Genomic DNA, 17,272 nt, shown 5'->3' on the forward strand with positions numbered 1-17,272 from the left:
GCCGCAGTACGCGGTGCACGGAGTGGCGGACGGCTTCTCTTCCGTCGGCCACATGGAGTTTTTATACGATCAAGCCCCGGAGAGCATGAGGAGCACGGCGGCGGCGCTGTTTTGGTTGTCCGCGTCTGTGGGAAACTACGGCGGCACGCTGTTGGTAACATTGGTCGGAAATTTGACGAAGAAGACGAAGCAGGGAAATTGGTTGCAGAACGATATTAACAAGGGGAGGTTGGATTATTACTACTGGCTGGTCGCCGGATTACAAGTTTTGAACTTTGGGTATTTTCTGCTTTGTGCGAGGTTTTATAGGTTCAAGCCGCTGGAGATCGCCGGCGCCGGCGAGAAAAGCGTCGACTTGGAGCTTGCGGAGGCAGGGAAGGGAAAGCTTAGTTGTGATGGCGATGAATGAATTCGGATTAGGCAGAGGCAGAGCAAGCAGAGAGAGTAAAAAAATAAACATTGTAGATATTAAATTAAATGTTTTAGGGTTCATAATCTATGATCACTTGATCAGTGTATCAATTACCAGTACGAATTAATCTTTTAATAATAAATCTTTTAAGATGGTGCTCTATTTTGATAAAGTTGCCAGCCTAATTCAAGCTAAGCTAACAGTACTGAAGGACAACAATTATTGAAAGGGCGCAGTAACAACTCCAGAATCATTAAATATAAAGCTATATGGTTATATATTTTTAAGATTTAAAAAAAAAAATCAATTTTTATAATCATAATAAGATATAATTGGATATCATTGAGATTGATTTGAAGGATATTAAGGGAAATATGTATAGATGCATACAATTCTTTATTAAAAATTTATTTTAAGGAGTGGTACAAAAACCATCCCAAACGAAGCCTTAGCATCTTAGAACTTCAGCTAATGACTTACTGCAATTAGAAATAGAAGAAGCTATAGATTGAAATCTGATAAATTCAGCTGATGATCTTTAGCAATAACAAAAGCTTTTAGTGTTTCATTCCATCATAAACGCACGCAAAGGAATCATTTTTAGGCAGAAAAAAAACAAAGCGACTGATTATATCATTTTTAATACATAAGTCTGTAAATATTTATTTAGAAGGTTAGGTACCTAACCTGCAGCAGAATCTACTGCTCCTGCTGCATCTGATTCAGTATGAAAGCTCCTTCCAAATTCTTATGCACTTCCACCTTATATTTCTCCTCATTTGGTCCTCTCTTCAGTTTAAGCAGCAACTCCAACTTTGCAAAATCGTCAATCACCTTTAAGAAAAAAACAGAAAGAATAAGATCAGTTTAAGCGAAGGGCAAAGTGATGTGAAGCAAGCAGAGCAGATGCCCACCTCTGCTTTTGCATTTTGAATCTCGAGAAGTTCGTATGCAGCAAGAGAGTTGGACTTCGCTTGAATGGCCTTCAAAGCATGATTAGCTGCTTCCTGGACAATAGGATCATGGGTTGGGATGGGCCTCCATCCAGGTTCATGCCCACCTAGCACATTATTGAACATAGTTAAAAGTCAAATTCTCGTTTAAGATCATTTCTCATATTTTCTAACCAAGTCTTTTTAGGTCTATTTGTACATTTCTTAACATAAGTCAAATTTAATACATCTACTTTCCTAATCGGGTTATCGGAAGGCTGCCATTTTAAGTGACAAAATCATCTAAGGCGACTCTCTCTAATCTTATCTTCCACTGGAGCTACTTCAACCTTTTCACGTATATCCTCATGTCGTATCATATCTCTAAGGGTAAAGCCACTCATCCACCTGAGCTTCCTCATCTCTGCAACACTCAACTTAGTATTATGCTTTTCTTTTAATAGCCAACATTTGGAACCATAAAGCATTGCAGGACTCACCACCTTTATCTTAAGTTTGAGGGGGGTTTTCTATCACCAAACAAGCCCGATGCATTCCTCCACTTCAACAATCCAACTTGAATTATGTTGATAATATCCCCATCAATTTCACCATCACTCTGAACAATAGATTTAAGATATTTAAAACGTGTACTCTTATTAATGACTTGATCGCCCAAATTCATAATCCCCTCACTATATCTATCACTACTAAAATTACACTCCATATATTTAGTTTTAGTTCTACTCAAGAGAAAACCTTTAGACTCTAAGGTTGACCTCTATAATTCAAGTTTACCTTCAACTCCCTCTCTAGTCTTATCAACAAGAAGAATATCATCAGCAAAAAACATACACCAAGGTACAATGGTAAAATGCTTTTCTTGTCACTGCAGCGAATGTCCTTCTAAGGAAGCCGTTGCACCATCACCTTTTCACAGATTATGTTGAGAAGTAATCCACTTTCCCTACGTTGTCAAATGTGGTGATTAAGAAGATTTTAGAAGCTTAGTAGGAAAGATAATCACTAATGAGTTTCTAGTAAACGCATAAAGCATTCCTCTAGAATTATGTAGAAATTAATAAGGTGGAGCTCACATACAAATAAGGTTGAAACCCTTCACACATTCCCATCTCAACCTAAGTATTGGTTGTCAACGAAGCCACATATTGATACAGAACGTTTTATCTACATATGGCCAGCAATGTCACCTCTTCATCAAAGGTTGAATCTACTGGCTCAAGTCCATCGGCTTGCTCTAGTACTTTGATTTCATTTATAGCCAGCTCTAACACCTCCAAGTATAATATAAGGTTCACCTACTCATTTTCTACTAATTGAATCTTCTGCAGAGATGATATAATTTTTTAAGATCAAGATGCAAATCATGCTCCAATCACAAGGTTATGAGGACTGTTATTGCAGGTTATCAAGAGCCGAATAATGTGAGCAAGCTTTCTACAGAAGAAAGAGAGAAGTTCAAAGGTGGAATCTCTGTCTCGAGTCAATAGGTTTGCTTCGCTACTATGATTTCCCTTATAGCTAGCTTGATGCGATCTAAAAAAATACTAAAATTGCAAACTAAAGACTTCCTTTCCATAAAAGATAGACAAATAAAACCTTAAAACTCGTCTACTTCAAACTCATATTAAACTGAACAATATAATATCTTACAACTTATAAAAGTTTTGAGAAGAAAGATACAAGTGAAATGGGAACGGTGGAGAGAAGAAGAAGATAGAAGACCGAGACAAAACTAGAAGAAGGTAAAGGAAGATAGCTCGCAAGCTATTACAAACCCGTAGATTATAGTGATAAAAAATTCTTCACCATTCACGCTTCTCTTTTTCCAGCAGCAAACAACTCTATTTATAGAGGCAAAAGGTCCAAATGCCCGCATAAATATGCTGCCCCAAGTAGCTAATAGAAGTCACTTCTTGAGAAGATAAACCATTAGTCTAGGAAACAGCAATGAGGGGAAACGAACAGCCACCAGTAGGAATTCTGCTTGGAAAATCAGCAAACAGAGAAACCGAAATCTGAATGGGAATCAAAAAGCAGCCAACCAACATTGGCCAAGCCCATTAAGGAAAAAAAACTGCCCAAGATTATATGCCCAATTAGCCATCAAAGAGCCAGGAAATAAATTCAACATAAAGCAAAAATAAAAAAGCTATCTTTGGCTGCATCATAGCTCCAAGGCTTACAAGAATAATATCTTTTGTAGAGATGGTCCTAAATTTTTAAAGATCAAAATGCAAATCATGGTCCGATAGCAATGATTATGATTACTTGTTATTGCAAGTTATCAAGTGCCCAATAAAAGCAAACTTTTTGCACGAGAAAGGGAGAAGTTCGAAGCCAATAAAATTATGAACGCAAAAAGTATTATTTATAAATCATTCAGCAACTGTGGAAAATATATTTTAAAGAACAGGTAGCAATGAAATTCAAGGAAGCGTGAAAAAGTTTACAAAGACAGTTTGAAGGAGAATGATGAGTACCAGGCTCCAATCTACACGAAGTTGGAAAATTTAAAGATAGGAAATGAGAAATGATGAATACATATTTCTTAATTGTAGTTAAGTGGTTATTCAAATAAAAGCTTACTGAGAAAAGAATAGTGATCAAATGGTAGCAGAAAATATTTATAGCAGTCTATTGAAAAAGTATGAACACATAAGTGCAACACTAGAAGAATAAAAAAATTTGAAAAAAATGTTTAAGTTCAAGAATTAATATTCGCATTTTTAGTTGTTAAAAAACAACGCACTCTGATTAGCTAGTCAAATGTATATTTCAAACAAATTATATTTCAGGGTTTGAAAATTTTAAGGAAAACAATTGTATCTTTGCATTATGCTTGGTTTGATTTGATTCCTATAATACAATCTACTGTTTTGGATTGTTTTCACCGACGTTCATGAGTTTTTCTCGCTGTTTTTACCAATTATTGTTAAGTTTGCTTGCGAACTCAAGTATTTCCCATTAGGGTTACTTGCGAACTCAAGTATTTCCTATCACCTCCTCCTAGCCACCAATTGCATCTCAATAGAACGTATGTATTATTATTCAGATGACTACATAATGGAGTTCTACAACAATTCAAGGATTGTTCTCTTTCAAGGCAGAGGAAAAATGCGACAAACTGACAAATTCCTCTCAAATCTTGTTATATAAGAAATTATATTTAAAAAAATTCATAAAATATTTAAGATACGCGTGTCCGACACGCGACACGTGTATCCAATTTGTATTTAATATTTTTTAATCGGACAAAAACGTGTCCAACATGTGTCGGAGGAGTGTCGGGTGAGTGTCGTGTCGGATACGGTGTCAGACACTGCATGCCTCTTTGAGGAAAAGTGTCGGTGCATCATAGCATAGAACCTTCCAAAAAGGTTAAATTCCTTCTAAAACCTCTCAAATGTTCTCCATTTTCTTTTCCTCGATCTCAAAAAATTCATGACATTGTAATTGTAACTTCTTGTTATAGTACAAGAGAACTCTCTCCTTCTCTTTCTCTCTCTCACTATAGTGGACGTACGCTGATGACTGATCCAACCACATTAAAAATCATTGTGTTATTTGTATTTAATATTTAATTTTTATTATCTCTTTCTCATATTAAAAGTAGATGGGTTTAATACTCTAGTTTATTCAAACTCTGATTGTGTTACAATCTACCAATCTTTAAAATTAGTTAGTTTATCTTCGCATTCTCATTTGATGCTGTCATTACCAGGAAAAAATAAACTCAAAGAAAACAATCATGGGATATATTAATGCACACACATTTGGATCTCTTCCTTCTCCACTTCCTCCTATTAGTAAGGATATTGATCAAAATGAGTAAAGCTCACGTCCACCAACCACAAGTACTATTTACACCCACAAACTCAACAATGTAAAATTATATGCAAGTTCAATTACCAATACAAGACAGGAAAAGTGATAGTGTTGTTCCCATTGTTCCTTCCATTCTTAAGTAACTCGAGGAGATTTTTTTTTAGGGGGCGAATGGAGAGAGAGAGAGAGAGAGAGAGAGAGATCTTTGGAAATTCATTCGCAAGCTTACTTTGTGAAGATAATTTTCAATCCGATCTCGTTTATCATCAGATAAACTTGATGTTTGTGCATGTAGGTTGTCTGAAATGCCTGTAGTCTTAAATGTGATTGGCTATTAAGATGTATTTATTCGTTGTTGAAATTCAACAAGCAATTAAAGAAGCAAAAAAGCAATTCAAAGTTAGCTTTAGAGAGACGTTCTATCCAAATGGTTTCAAATTGAGTTATAGCGTAGAAAGATGGCGGAAAATAGCATGTGTGTGGATTTCAAGAAACTGAATGATACTTGCCCCAGGCCCCCAAGGATTCCTATCCACTATCAAGCATTGATAATTGTTGATTCAGTTCTGCCATATCCTGTAATTATCTTCCATGATGCTTTATCCAATTTGCACCAAATCAATATGCATTATGACGATGAAAAGAACAATTTTAACATCAATGCCAGATTGTTATGTTATTGTTATGTCTTTGGGTCTTAAGAATGTTGGGTTACTTACGATAGCCTAATGGAAAACATCATCAAACCACAGAAAAGATAAAATCTAGAAATATATTCATCATAACAACTGCTTTTGGATCTACTTGAAATGTTTTCAACACTAAGGGGATTCAACAAAACGCTTAATGCTACAAAATGTTTGTAAAAAATATATCAATCTAGAAATTGTAAAAAATATATTATCACACTGAATGAAATTGTAAAAATCATAACAAGATTTGCAAGTTGGTCTATTAAAGATAAATCCATCTTGCTCTATTAAAGAAGGGACTTTCCAGGAAGTTAGTTGGTCAATGCCACTTCATCTCATAGTTGGGAGAACAAAGTGCTCCATTATTCAAAGCTCTATGCAAAAGCAAATAATTCAACTGAACAACTGAATGTGAAAATTTATTTCAAGAAGTAAATTAGTATTTTACTTACCATCATGTCCTCAATAGTCCCATGCAGAGGAAACCTTTGTTGATTTGCCTAGGACTCCATAATTCAATGAAAAGTTTAATTCTGGTTAGGGAAGTAAACAAGGATCGACTTCAAATTTTCTCTGTAATCAATCACTAAACGAAGTCAAACGGAGACGTCCTTGTCTCTACAAATTAAGCATTAGCTTTTCTCACTTTCAACGGATTCCGTAGTTACCTCCAGGCACATCCTATCAAAACTTATCACTAACAAACCATTGAAACAAATTTTACAAATGCTAAAGTTGTCTCGAAGGTTAATGAAATCATCCATTGAGCTTGTGAGTATGATATCAAGTTTCTACCAAACTTACGTGAAAGATCAAACTCTGATAGATTTTTTTGTAAATTTTTTTTTAACAAAAGAACAAGTTAAGACGGCTAGAGTTTATGAAAAACCTTACTGGACTGGACCATGCATTTTGATGGGGCTTCTGGAGAAAATAAAAGAGTGGGGGTGTTCTCAAGAGTATAGAAGTCATTAGGATCTTGTTAGGCCGGCCTGGGCGGCTGGACTGGTCCTTACTCCAGGCGGGCCCCACATGGGGTTTAATTCAAAGTGTTGGAGAGAAAATTTGAATGGAAGGGGGGGTGGGGGGGCAATTTGAATAGAAGGGCTGTTTAGGGATTTTGTATGGACATTGGAGTTAAAGAGGGGGAAAGGGGGATTTAGGTTTTCATCTTGAATTTGGGCTGATTTTTTGGATCTTCTTGGAGGCTTGGGATAAAGTCTTCTTGACTAGAGATTTTGGAGAGTTCTCTTCCTCTTGAATTGAAGAATCTTGTATGGTTATTATTTTCTTTCATCTACAAGTGGAATACAAGTTATTGGCTTGATTTTCTTCAGATTCCTACTCAATTTCTTGCCGTTTTTCACTGTTTGGGGCTGTTAAACTGCTGTAAACAGGAGTTTTGTTGATGTTTCCTCTCCAATTTGGGATAGGGTTGCTTGCGAACTCAAGTATTACCTTAGGGTTACTTGCGAATTCAAGTATTTCCTATCATATCTCTTTAATTATCGCCAATAATAAATTTGAACATAATGCAATGATCATCAAATTTCAAATTACATCAAAATTGGAGATAAAAGACAAGCTTATAGTCATTCTCAGTTGATTATCAACTAAATTGCTGAAAATTTTGAAGTTCCAGATGAAAGCTTTCGATTATTGTCATGTACTTAAGCTTAAAAAGTCATATCAGGAGTTCACTCAAAAGAATGTGTAAGTCGTTACACTGGATTGACTTGCTAAAAGGATTCTTCAATATAAGCATTACTGGCCTATTCCAGTGCATAACGTTAAGGAGTTTACCAGGAGACGGCATAATTATCAACTTCATGCTTCACATTAGTCTTATTTATTTATTTATTTATTTTCATTCACTATATGGATAATAGGGTTTAATCGGACCCCTTCCTATAATGGCTTGTTAAGGCATTTTCTCTTAATACACATGGATTCTTTGACTAAGCAGGTAGAAAAAACTTCTCGACAAAGCTACAGTGACGCAAATCTTAAGTTTCTTTGTTATAAATCATCTCTCAATTCAGATTCTCGGTAGCAATCGTCACAAATAACGTCTCTTGCAGATTTTTTCTACAAAATAAAAAGTTGAACTAACATTATCTTCCATGACTCCTAAAAAAATAAATCCCTAAAGCAATAAACATAGCTATTATTAATAGCAACAAGAGGGAAATTATTGATAGGAAAAGGCTTTGGTCTGATGAGATGCATTTGATTCTTTGAGCATATCATACTACTCCCCTCTCCACTGTCATCGATGAAATTCCATTCACATTTGCTTTAGGTAATGAGGGGATCATTCAAGCAAAGATTTATTATAAATCCACTAGGATGCAAGCAACTACTACAACCATCAAGAAAATTGTTGAATGGTTCAACCAAAATTGAACAAACATGTACGAATCTTCCAAACTTCTCACTAAACAAAAATAAGATATTGCCAAAAGAAATCTTGAACAAAAAGCCAAGTCCATTCATTTTATCTCAAAGCGCTACAAGTTTGGACATATTTTCACTGGTCCTCCAAACTGGGAGGACTTTTCAACATTTAGAAAGCCATAGGAGTAGAGGCTAACAAACTTCAAAAGTAATTAATAGAGTTAAACTTGCAAGCGCTTCAAAGAAAACCGTGAGATGTTCTAGTTCTATGAGAAGTTTAAATTTAATTCAATCAGGCAGGGTTACTGAAGATAAGATGCCACTTATGAGGAAAAAAAAAGGAGCATTCTGTTAGGTAACACTTGAATATTTCAAGTAAATCCCATCAAGAGAGGACAAACAGTGATAAATCTCCAAAAAAAATGGAAAACCAGTGAAAACAGTAATTTTATTGCAACAAAACAAACTACGGAAGAAAATAATAAGATACAATTGATCCTCTATTCAAGAGGATGATCGATCTCTCCCAAATCTCTAGACGCCGCTAGAGCCCAAAGAAAACCTAAGCCTCATAGATCTCAAATTACAGCCAAATTCAAGATGCCCTAACCCTAGGAAAACAAACTATTTAATGCATAGAAATCAAAAGGAAATCCCTAAACAGTTCCTACATTCAAATTTGCCTCCTAACTCCCTCAAAAATCCTTCCTAAACAGTTCACGCACGCCCGGGCGTGCATTCGGCGTGTCTTCCGCCTGTTTCATTTGTAAGCTTGTCCCGTATGGACCTGCTGGACCGGTCTAACACATTCATCCTAACGAATTCCATTATTTTGTTCAAATTAATCTCATTTTTTGAGTTTGTTTTATTGTGTGACTTTTTTGTTTTTATTTATATTATATCATACAAATCCCAACTAGCAAATATTTTATCCGCATGATTTCATGAACGAAAATGCTTGCAAACTTTTGTTTCCTCTATTATTTTTGTAAGTTATAAAATAATCATGACATGATTCATTATCATTAGAGTCGCAAATTTTACCCTAGTAGGATATTCAACAACAATACGCTTATTTTTAGTGAGCTCAAAGCTGTCAACCTAAGCAATGTCAATAAATGAGACCAAGCATTATGAACAAGAAAGGTTCAAAAGCAAGAGTCCTCAATTGTAGCGTTGTTATGATACTAGGTGAAACTTGCCACCACAAATAAAACACAAATCCCAGCATGACTAGCTAATATACTATACCACACAACTAAATTTTCACTATAGATAAAAAATATGTACATAAAATGAATAGTGGTGTCTTCAAGCTCAGTCAACCAAAGGAAATGAATTCATATTCAAATTAAATGAACTTCTAATTATCTAAAGGTTGTCATAATCTATTAAAAATTCATTATACAAGCAAAACTTTTGGATGTTAATTACAACCTAAGCGAAAGTGTAAACAAGACAATATCAATAGTCAAAAAGTCCGAAGTTGACATCCAAGACAATGACAATCAAGCCAGATTTTCTATATGCAAAGTGAAAAGCCTTATGAACATATGATCTATCCCTACGCTTATCCTAACATCTAAGTGAGACTCATCATATTGATAACACTTACATAAGGATAAATTCTAGCACGGCCAACCTATGTTACGGGTCTAAATGAAATGTTCGCTATAGACAAAATAAACCATCAGAAGGACCCCTTTCAACTTGTTAGCCACGGAATAGATTAAGAATGACATCTAGACATATCGCCTTATAATTAGACACGAGTTCGCATGAATTCAACTTTGATTATTTAATTAAATATACACAACATTATACATAAAAATCACACAACAATATACATAGACATGAGACATACAAAGCTAAAGCTTCAAAAAACCATATTTATAAAAATTAGATCGGATCAACCCGTCTAGTTGGTTCAACCGTGAACTAGTTCTTTGACCGATTCAATAGTAAAAAAAACGAATTTGCACAAAACCACTCGAAACTACGATTAAATCAGTTTGATTTTTTATGAACCAATCGGTTCTAATATAGATCAATTTCTAACCTATTGATTTTAATGAAATTGATATAATAAAAAAGTTTAGAGGTTCTAACAAAATTTACCAATCTCCAATTTGAATTTTTCTCAACTTTTAAATATTGTCGTTATTTGAAGTTGAATATCTTATAACTAATCTAAACATCATGTATAGAAATACTAATTTAGAAATATATTCAAATATTTAATGGTAAAATATTTTGATTTAGAATATTACATATTATATTTGTGAAAATGTCATTTTTGCATCATTATTATGAAATTTCAATCATATAAAATAATTTAAAATATTTATTGTATCATCCAATTAACCTCGGTTAAACCGTTAAACTATGAACCTCTTGTTCTCCCAGTTTAATGGTTTCCAAAATCTTTAAGAAATTAAGCTCATTTCATTATCCAAAATACTTCGAGCAAATTCTACAATTTTTATTTTCAAGTTGGATAACCAAGAGCACCTAACCATTCTAAAAAAAATTGAATAAGCCACTTTACTTTTCATACAAAAGAATTTTTAATTTTTACAAAGAAATACAAGAAAAAAATAAGGAAAGCTAAAATAGTGAATGATAAATATACCTCATTTAACACTCCAAGTAGCCACTTGAGAGCAATCCTTTGCAAATAATAGCTTCAACCGTTAAACTAATGAAAGAAAAACAACAAGATACAATTAATCCTCTATTCGAGAGGAGGATCTATCTCTTCTAAATCTCTAGACGCCGCTAGAGCCCAAAAACTTAAACCTAAGAGATCTCAAATTTCAGCCAAATTCAAGATGCCCTAACCCTAGGAAAACAAATTATTTAATGCATACAATCCAAAAGGAAATCTCTAAACAATCCCTACATTCAAATATCCCTCCTAACTCCCTCAATAATCCTTCCTAAACAACTCCCTTGGACTAGGGCGTGCGTTCAACACGTACAGGAGAGGCGGAACTTCCACCTCTGTTCCGCCTGGGCCGGTCCCGTGTGAACCGGCTGGACCGGTCTAACAGAATTGTTTCTCCTTCATATTTATATCTACAAAAGAACGTCCACAACACCAATTTCTCATTTCCAAAGGCAAGGGAAAAAACTCTTCAACAACCAATGAATAGTTCGGTTGAATTAATTCCCGAAATCACATATACAGATGTCTTCTTCAAGGGTGACAATTTTCAAAAATATCATAAGTCTAAGGTAACAACTTTATCAAGTAGACAAAGGACACCAAACAAAATTTCATCAAACAGTAAAAAATTTATAAAATATTTCATCTATGAAAAAGATAATTGAAGATGATCATCGTGAAATAATTTAGAGGGAAACACCATTTATAGATGATAAGTCTTACTCCCCACCTTAATCGCTGCTTCGAAGAGGAAAATAAACTACAACTCTGAAATAAAAACTCATCATATACAAAAATATGAAATCAACTCACATTAGACCCCTACATAAAATTTGTAAGACAAATCATAAAATATTTCAGTAGATCATGAGGAAAATCCTAATGTTTTCATTGCAAGAGAACTGGGAATTTAGAAAAGACTTCCATATGGAAGAATTAATAATATCCAAGACAACTTTTAGAAGCAGTGGGGCACAAATAGATTTTATGCATGACAAACGCCATAATATGAAACGAAGAATATTTAGTTTTTTACAAAATGGTTGAGAATAATCTGATAACTGTAATGGAAATGCTAGTATTCTTCAAAATATAGATATAAAAATTGCATGTAAAGATAGGATGGGAAAAAAAGTATTGCTACGTTCAAAGGGAACGGAAAAAGTTGCACAAAAGAATAAGAAATGCATGCAGCATATAAGAACTATTCTATCTTTTAGATGGTTAGTTCAAACTGGATATCTACTTTTCATTTTTCAAATAAAAGGCTCACAAGCATTTTAACAACAAAAATCAAATGATAGGAAACTAAAAAATAGAAAGAAATAGATATTTTAATATTGGGTGTTAATGACTCCTCTACATATGGCTCTGAAAGTTGAGCTATGGAACAAACATGATTATGACCTACAAGGTATTGTCATCTAAATTTTTGTGAAAGGAGAAATAGATGGTGCGAGGGATTCCAAAAGTTTTTACATGTGTAAACGCATGTGAATTTGTGTTGTGAGAAAAAATGCATGACATTCCCAAAAGAAAGAGCTTGAAGAGCTAAAGCAACATTGGAGTTTGTGCATACACATATATTTGGCAAAATGAAAACTTAATCCCTTCATCAAAGCATATCCTTTCTCATAATTATGGATGATAATTCAAGATTGACTTGGGTCTGCTTTCTAAAAGGAAAATATAAAGGTTTAGATACTTTTAACAAATTAAAGACATTTATAGAGAAGCAAAGGAGTCACCAGCACAATAGAATTGGTTATACAATATAAATAGGGCTACATAGAAGGAAACAAGGAAGTGGTCAAGTATATGTGTTCCATTAGATGAATCATTTACAAGAACTCAGTCAAACCGCTTCACGAAGAAGGTGAATTGAAGGATTACACGAATTCAAATGAGAGAGAGAGAGAGAGAGAGAGAGAGAGAGAGATCATCTTAATCACGTGCCCTTTGTCAGATGCTTGACCACTTATTTATATGCAAAAGCCATAGTGACACTACAAAAATGACTAGCAAATTGGTTTTCATCCAATTGTGGTGACCTATTTTTATGGAAATCATAAAGGTGAGCTCTGAACAAACATGTTTTGTGAAAAAGTCCTTCAAGAAGATTCAAGAGAGTATTGTAATTCAAACAATTGTCAAGTACACCTAGGAGTATATAGCTATTTAGACATGTTTATTAGTTAAGTCTCATAAATACAAATTTTAACTGTCTTACCTTGTTCGATAGAAAACTTTTTTTTTTTTGCCATTGTTTGCGTGAATTGTCATGAATGACTTCCATTAAACAGTATTGAGAACTTGATGTTGGCAATTTGTAGTTTTCATTTAGTTCAAAACAGTTTAATTATATAAATCTATGCAACTTGCCTTGAGTTTGAGTTGACTTTGTGCACCTACCATAAGAAGAGATGAATGCACATAGGTCCTTGATTCCTTTAGCTCTTTCACTAAGTTAAAAAAGACCACAATGATGAAACAGTAACCACCTTATTTGCTTGAGATGCCTTGAAAAGCATGTTATGCGGTCATTCAGTAGAGATCATGAATTTCAAAAAATGTAGCAATATTATGACACAAGTTATACCTTCAGGTGAAAATATTTGAATTTTGAAATTTGAACCTTAAACTATGGTTCTTACCTTAGTCCATATTCATTGTTTCCAAGCAATTGTACTCGATGACCAATTAGCAATAGAAGGCTCCAATAACTCAAATGTAAGAACATTTCAAGATTGTTTAAGAGTACTAGACTTCGGGGTAAATTCGTTAGAGGAGAAATAAATGCTGGCAAGGAATGTTTCAGCCAATCTAGTTCCTATGAAGATTGTCACATCTCCATCTCAGATCACCCTCACATTGTGAGAAAAGGTTAGGGTTGATCATGACATGATTATATGACAAAATTCATGATTATAATAAAATCATATTCAATTAGTATTATATAATGCAACACGGTAGTCATCCTACGGAGAACATTAGAGATACAAATTAAGGACAAAAAAGACCTCACAAAAAAGTACAATGGTGAATTCAAGAGATTATGTTTTCCAACACGGAGGGCCCCTGGAACTAGCCATTGGATCAACCTATAGGCACAGAGCTAATTACCTTCAACAGAATCGACAATCAGTTCCCAAATATTTTCTACTTTCTAAGAAGAGCAGAAGCAGTTACAAGTAACCATCGGAAAATTGACACTAGAGAAACTAAAAATAAGTTCTGATCATTACCTCTTTTTGCACCAAGGTCAGCAGTAGTAAAGCTTGCAGACCCTCCATCTCCAGCATGCTTGAACTCCTGCAGCTCCTTGTGGTTCAGCCATGGCTTGACCCACACCTTCGCCTCGTAAATCTTCTTCTTCCCGGCGTCGATCGCCTCCAGTGTCAGATGGTGCAGTGTTCCCGCCACCACCTGCTCCTTAGCCTTCAGCAGACGAACGAACTCAAGCAGCGCATTCTACAACAAATAACCACAATAAAACATAAACAACAATAAAATCACCAAACCCACTAGGGAAAAAAACCCTAATACCCAAAATGGGAATTAGTAATGCTTCATCCGAAAGGATTCAAACACGGAAATAAAAGATTTGGGGACAGCGGCGACCTCCTTCTTGTTGTGCTCGTCGACGGCGAAGCGAGCATACTCCTCGATCTCTGCGCTGTTCTGATTAAGGTTCACATCACGAGGTCCTCCAACGATTGCCATCGCTGCTCCTTAAGCAAGAGAACAAACAGCGTCGAAGAGAAGAAAACCCCGATTTCAGAATGAACTCTGCGACGCTCCTCTTATATATCTCTTATACTGGAGGAAACTGGGCTGCTCGATCTTCTGCCACGTGCTCGACAGATGTCATGCTACTTCTATTTCTTTCGATTTGATGTCATTTTTTCTTTTTTCTGGTATTTGACTTTGTAGGATAAATGTTTAGGGGCTGCGGCCATGAAAAAATAATTAGGTGCAGAGTATGCATAAGTACTGGGTACCTAGCGCTATCCAGCGGTATCGAGTGATGGTACCGTTAAGTACCCAATGATTGTGCGGACGGTTCTCCCCGTCTGTACTTCGCACCTAATAATTTTTGTGACTCTGTGACATGCGGGATTGGAATTCAAATGACTGAAAAGTATTTCAAATATGGATTTTATTGGATTTAAAAAAAAGAAAAATAAATTTAATGTAAATTATTTTAGTTTATTTTTAAAAGAAATATAGTATTAATATTTTGGGGTCATTTAATTTGCATGAAGAAAATAGTATAATGAATTTAAAATATTTTTAATGACTTTCATAATTATAAGATATATATATATATATGAAAGGGAAACAGAGAGGGAGACGGCAGAGGAAAAATATCGAGCAGTCAGAGAAATTTAGAGGGAAAATAGTATATTCAAATTATGTAATAGTGCAGGGTTTATATAGGTGGAAGAGCAAATAATAAAATGCTTCAGGTACAAGTTTAGCTTAAACTAATCCTTATTTTAATATCTTCCCTCAAATTAAACGTTCTGTGAATGAACAGTTAATTTGGAACGAAGAAGCTCAAAGCGGGAATAGCCAAAAGGTTTAGTTAAGATATCAGCAATTTGATCGTGAGAAGAAATGTGCTGAACTTGAACGTTGTCAAACGTGATGTGTTGCCGTATGAACTGGTAATCGATTTCGATATGCTTCGTTCGGGCATGGAAGACAGGATTTTTAGCAATGTCAATCGCTGAGGCATTGTCACATTGAATGACAGTAGGAGAGAGATGTGCTAACTGGAGCTCCGAAGCTAGGCGTCGAAGCCAGATGACCTCCGACGTGGCTGCAGACAGAGCTCGATATTCAGCTTCGTTGGAAGATTTGGCGACAGTAACCTGTTTCTTGACTGACCAAGAGATTAGATTCGAGCCCATGAATGTGCAGTGGCCTGAAATGGACTTGCGATCGGAGGTATCAACCGCCCAGTCTGCATCTGCGTAGGATTGGATTGTGGTGTCACCTGGAATGATTGGTAGCCCAAAAGACTGAGTTCCTTTGATGTAACGCAATATGCGTTTGAGCTATGAGAAGTTGGCGGTGGTTGGACACTACATATCTTGACAAACCTGACTGGTGGCGTAAGCAATATCCGGGCGGGTGATCGATAGGTACTGGAGAGAGCCTACAAGTCGTATGTACAGCGTCGGATAATGGAATGGTTCGTCTGGTTGCTGTTGATGTCGAGCGGCTGGAGTGGCCGGAGTTGGACAAGGCTTGTTGTCCGTGAAGCCCGCTTCTTGTAGGAGCTTGGATGCATAATATTCTTGATGAAGGAAGAAGCCTAAGGCATTGCGGCTGATTTGTATCCCAAGAAACAGATTGATCTGCCCCAACTGTTTGAGTGCGAATTGAGAGTGCAGATGACTGAGAAGTTTCTTGATGTGCGTCGGATTGTTACCTGTAATGAGAATGTCATCGACGTAAAGTAAGATACATATGAAAGTTTGATTATTATTGTAAAGGAGCATGGAAGGATCAGAGCGGCTAAACCTGAAACTGTGCGATCGAAGAAAAAAATCTGTGATTTTCTGAAACCATTGTCTGGGGGCTTGCTTGAGCCCGTATAGTGACTTGTGGAGCTTGTAGACAGCGTCCGGTTGAGCCAAATCTTCGAAGCCCCGTGGATGGGTCATGTAGACGTCGTCAGGTAAATCGCCATGGAGGAAAGCGTTGGAGACATCCAACTATTGGATTGGCCAGTTACGGTTGACGGCCAAGGTGAGGAGCATTCTTATGGTGGTCATTCGGGCTACTGGACTGAAAGTTTCAGTGTAATTGTCACCTAGGATTTGTTCGTAGTCGAGAGCCACTAGCCTTGCCTTGTAACGGTCGACTTGACCGGAGGGCTTGAGCTTCGTCTTGTATGTCCATTTACATTCGAGTACACGTCTGTTGGTGGGTCTAGGAACGAGAGTCCATGTCCTCTATTTTATTAGAGCTTGAAACTCCTTAGCCATAGCTTCTTTCCAGTGCTTTACTTTGGATGCTTGAGTATACGTGACTGGTGTAGATGTGTTGTCAGTGTTGCTGTGCAGAGAGAGGATCTAATGAGGTTTTTAGATTCTTGATTTAGATCGTGTCTGCATAGGATGGGTAGTAGGAGCCGTGGTTGAGACGGGAGCAGAAATCAGTTCGGTCGAACCAGAGGTTGATATATCTATTGGTGTGGGCTGAGTTGAGATCATTTGCAGAATAGGGGGTATCATTGTTGATGGTGTTGTGGTAGAGACATGAACAAAAAGGTGAGGGTTGATGAGGTGAGAATCAGTATTGTTGGTGC

The 17,272-nt window shown here is 35.9% G+C and overlaps 1 protein-coding gene across 1 annotated transcript; it reads right to left on the reverse strand.

The window, feature by feature from the left end:
• Positions 1–920: 920 nt before the first annotated feature.
• On the reverse strand, positions 921–14,741 carry LOC110099588 (cysteine proteinase inhibitor 12). Its single transcript, XM_020826789.2, has 4 exons — positions 14,572–14,741; positions 14,196–14,421; positions 1,327–1,472; positions 921–1,246 (listed from the first exon to the last, which is right to left on the reverse strand). Exons 1-4 carry the CDS (start codon positions 14,671–14,673, stop codon positions 1,112–1,114), a joined length of 609 nt encoding a protein of 202 aa, XP_020682448.1. The 5' UTR covers positions 14,674–14,741; the 3' UTR covers positions 921–1,111.
• Positions 14,742–17,272: the final 2,531 nt, after the last annotated feature.

The sequence above is a fragment of the Dendrobium catenatum genome, unplaced genomic scaffold (assembly GCF_001605985.2).
Source record: "Dendrobium catenatum unplaced genomic scaffold, ASM160598v2 fragScaff_scaffold_858, whole genome shotgun sequence".
Lineage (NCBI taxonomy): Eukaryota > Viridiplantae > Streptophyta > Magnoliopsida > Asparagales > Orchidaceae > Dendrobium > Dendrobium catenatum.